Source organism: Bos taurus, chromosome 29 (assembly GCF_002263795.3).
Source record: "Bos taurus isolate L1 Dominette 01449 registration number 42190680 breed Hereford chromosome 29, ARS-UCD2.0, whole genome shotgun sequence".
Taxonomy (NCBI): Eukaryota; Metazoa; Chordata; class Mammalia; order Artiodactyla; family Bovidae; genus Bos; species Bos taurus.
In genome coordinates this window covers 297,888-301,878 of record NC_037356.1, presented here as the reverse complement: position 1 = coordinate 301,878, position 3,991 = coordinate 297,888, and the positions used below count along the sequence as shown (strand labels likewise).

General features: G+C 46.2%; 1 protein-coding gene across 2 annotated transcripts; it reads right to left on the bottom strand.

The window, feature by feature from the left end:
- Positions 1–1,350: 1,350 nt before the first annotated feature.
- On the bottom strand, positions 1,351–2,767 carry LOC104970173 (tropomyosin alpha-3 chain-like). 2 transcript variants are annotated; one of them, XM_010820780.3, is made up of 2 exons: positions 2,615–2,682; positions 1,351–2,480 (listed from the first exon to the last, which is right to left on the bottom strand). In XM_010820780.3, the coding sequence occupies exons 1-2, from the start codon at positions 2,680–2,682 to the stop codon at positions 2,000–2,002; spliced, it is 549 nt and encodes a 182-aa protein (XP_010819082.1). In that variant the 3' UTR covers positions 1,351–1,999. The 2 variants fall into 2 exon arrangements, with proteins under 2 accessions (XP_010819082.1, XP_010819081.1); XM_010820779.3 differs by having other exon boundaries at positions 1,351–2,767.
- Positions 2,768–3,991: the final 1,224 nt, after the last annotated feature.

Sequence of the window (3,991 nt, the reverse complement as noted above, 5' to 3'; positions counted from 1 at the left end):
AGGTCATGGTCATTCTATTCAAGTAAATTGCTCTTTCATTATTGTGTTAAGAAGAGCTAATGCTAATATATAATGTTCTTTCTCCAGAAGGAAACAAAATATTTGTTTTAGAGCCATAGGAATAGCATGCTATTGAATGTTTTCAATCACAGGAACAGTTGTTTGTTTTGAAACAGTAACACTAAAGTTTCCTGAAAACTCCTCTTGCTTTCATAAGACTGCCCTCCACGTGGCCTGTGCCAATGGCCATTCAGCAGTGGTCACTCTGCTCCTGGAGAGAAAATGCCTGCATAACCTATGTGACAATGAAAACAGGACAGCACTGATGAAGGTACGGGGCAGTGAACCGTGTCCACAGGAGGTGGATGTGATTTAACTACTGACACTAAAAGTGAATTCATCTCATTAAATGTAGCAAACTGGTGAAGCTTGTGGACTGTTTACTTTGAATTCCTAGAATTTACACTCTGTTTCTTGGTGCAACACTGACAGGCCATAGAATGCCAAGAAGAGGAGTGTGCGACTCTTCTGCTGGAGCATGGTGCTGACCCAAATGTCATGGACGTCTGTGGGAACACTGCTCTCCACTACGCTGTCTTTTGCCAGAATATATCACTTGCAGCAAAGCTGCTTTCCTGCAACACCAATATAGAAGCCAGGAACAAGGTATATCTCAACTAACTTTATTTACAAAATATTTGCAAAGCATTTTTTTTTTGGAGGTATTGGTTCTTTATTTAAAAAAGACATTTATCAATTTTCAGTATCAAAATGGTTACACTATTGGGTTTTTTTTTTCTCCCAGTTGGTCCCCAAAGAGACACCAAAGGAGAGAACATTTTAAGCCAATTAAGCTGCAAGATGCACACCTAACAGACCTCACTGAAACCTCATCAAAAAAGGGGGATTGGGTAGGGAAAGAAACTTTAAAAGATCAGCACACTGCTAGCCCACAGACTGTAGAGAGCTCTTACAGGCAGAGGGGTGACCAGTGTGCCTCAACCCCAAAGAAGCAAAGTTCCAAAATAATATAAAAATTTAAAAGTTTTGTACATATGCTTTTCAAGATTTCTCCAGCACTAACCGATACAAAGCACAATGAGATGGCACTTTTAGAGATAGCAGCTTCAGACCCAGAAAAGGATGATGAGATGAGATTCATATGGCTAAATCAGTGGCAAAACATAATTTTCTTTCCTTTCTTTCAAGGAGGCAGGAGAGCAAATAAGTGGTCACTTCAACATAAGAGGCACATGATCCATTCTGTGAGCAGTTGGGAACAGGGTAGAGCTAGGACAAGGATTTGGCCTCAGAGGTTTCACCATCTTAATTGTTTGGTCGCTTCTGATGAAAAAAGAAAAAAAAAAAGGTTGTCCAAAGATACTGTAAAGCTGAAAACCTGAACAGCACTTTTTTTTTTTTTTTTGGTAACTCCTCCTGGTATGATCTTTCTGGTTTGGCAGGTACTTTTTACAGGGCAATGAGGTTTCCTCAAATGGAGCCTTTCTCTGGACTGCTAGGCTCTCAGTAAGGCAGGCCCAAACCTTTTCCCTTTCTCTCTGGAGAAGGCAATATGCATTAAGCTGAAATGTTACCTTCCAAAAGTGAGAAAGAGATTAGACTGCTGCTTCAGAACTACGGAATTATCTGGAATGTTTTTTTTTACAAATGGTTGTTACATCAACAACAAAAAAGGTAATTACAAAATGTGTACATCACAACATGCTTTTAAAGACACTTTGCATTGTGCTCACATTCCGTTAAACGTTGTTCCCAAAGGTGCTCAGCCTCTAGCCCAACTGGAATCTCTGGGGAGAGGCAGAGACAGTTTGGCGAAAAGGACACAGGAGTAGGGGGGTGGGAGAGGTGGCGAAAGGAGAAAGCAGCCTTCCAGTTAAAGATCAGCCCTCAGTTTAAATAAAGGTCAGCTTCGGGCAGGCTGGCCCCAGCAGAGTCGGGGTGAGAGGGAGGAGCAGCGTCAGGGCGGGGCTGGGGTGCTCTACATCTCATTCAGGTCAAGCAGAGTCTGGTCCAACATCCTTTGTGTACAGAGGTGCTCCTCTTTGGTGCATTTCAGTTTATCTTCCAAATCATCAATTGTCTTTTCCAGCTTGGCTACCAATCTCTCAGCAAATTCAGCACGGGTCTCTGCCTCCTTGAGTTTATCGGTAAGAATCTTTATCTCTTCCTTATATTTGTCTTCTTTTTGAGAGTACTTTTCTTCAGCAGCACTCAGACACTTCAGGTTCTGGTCCATCAGTTTGATTTGCTCATCCATCTCTCGGCAACGGGACTCTGCCAGCTCGGCTCGCTCCTCTGTGCCCTCCAAGTCTCCGTCAATAATCACCAACTTGCGAGCCACCTCTTCATACTTCCTGTCTGCCTCTTCTGCAATGTGCTTAGCTTCTTTGAGTTGGATTTCCTGGAGTTCCATTTTTTCTTCATCTTTTAAGGCTTGGTTTTCAATAACCTTCATACCTCTCTCACTCTCATCAGCAGCTTTCTCAGCTTCCTCCAGCTTTTGCAGGGCAGTGGCCAGGCGCTCTTGAGCTCGGTCCAGCTCCTCTTCGACCAGCTGGATCCTACGGTTCAAGGAGGCCACCTCAGCCTCAGCCTGTTCTCGGGCCCGTCCTTCTCCCTCCACTTCCCGCTGGAGGCGCTCGGCCCTCTCCTGTGCATCATCGGCCTGCTGCTGCAGAACCTGGATCTTGCGCTTCACCGCCTCGATAGTGGGGATCCCGGCCATGGTCCCCACCCAGCTCCTGCTTGCCTACGGGTTCCTGCCTCCTCCGCTCGGCATTCTGCAAAGCATTTTTTAAAACTAGAAGTGTTTTATTTCTAACTATGTAAATAGGTAAACTGAATAGTGTCCATCAAGCCCTGTTACCATGGAAACAACTCCAAAGCCACTGCAGGGGGTGGGGAAAAATGTTGGAGCCCACAGAGAGGGCAAAGCTCTGTCTCCCAGCCAACCATCTATCCCAGAAGGAAGATTTCTCATCAGAACGTGCCTGGGCGTGGGTGGTAGGCTCAGAGCCCACAAATGATGAAGGCCTGGGGGGAATGAAGTGATGTGAGGAGTGGCTGCTTCCAGGGGCTCAGGGAATGGGTGCCCCTGGGAGTGGGTGGGAGGAGGAAGGAGACCCAGTGCCCATGAGGGGGAGCCGGGTAAGTGCAAATGGGCCTGGGAGGCAGCAGGCCTGGACCCCTGAGCCCTGCAGGACCCCGGTTCTGAGATCTGGCCAAGAGGGTCAGGTCATGTTTGACTCCCAGCAAGGGCGTTCACTTGTGCTGGTGACTGCTTGGTTTGCGATGTACACCTCGGGGTCTCCCACGCTCAGCCCCAGGAGCTCCTTGGTGGGGTTGCAGCTGTGCATGTGGAGCTGGTGATGGCGAAGCCACACCTCCTGCTTTCTCCAGGACACACGTGAAGTCCTGCAGCTGCAGCCCCGCCAGGAACTCCCTCCACTCTCACAGGTGGGCTCAGTTTTCCATCTTTGGAAGCTCCAGCCTTCCCTGAGTGAAAGTATTTTGAAGGAACCAAATTGTCTACGATTTCACTTTAAATCATGATATTTCTCAAGGATTAGAGAGTAAAGCATTCCTTTATGTGTTTATGGTTGTTACTCGTTGTAACACTGCACTTGTTAAAGGTAAAATAGTGAAGTTGCTCAGTCGTGTCCGACTCTTTGCAACCCCATGTACAGTAGCCAACCAGGCTCCTCCATCCATGGGATTTTACAGGCAAGTATACTGGAGAGGGTTGCCATTTCCTTCTCCAGGGGATCTTCCCAACCCAGGGATCGAACCCGGGTCTCCCGCATTGTAGGCAGACACTTTACCATCTGAGCCACCAGGGAAGTCCTGTTAAAGGTAAAACATTTTCCAAATATTTTCCCCAATTAAGTTTTTTTTTTTTTTGTAATCAGTCTAAAATAACACAGTAAAGCAAAATTTGCCTCAGTAGACTTTGTCTTAAAATTCAAACATA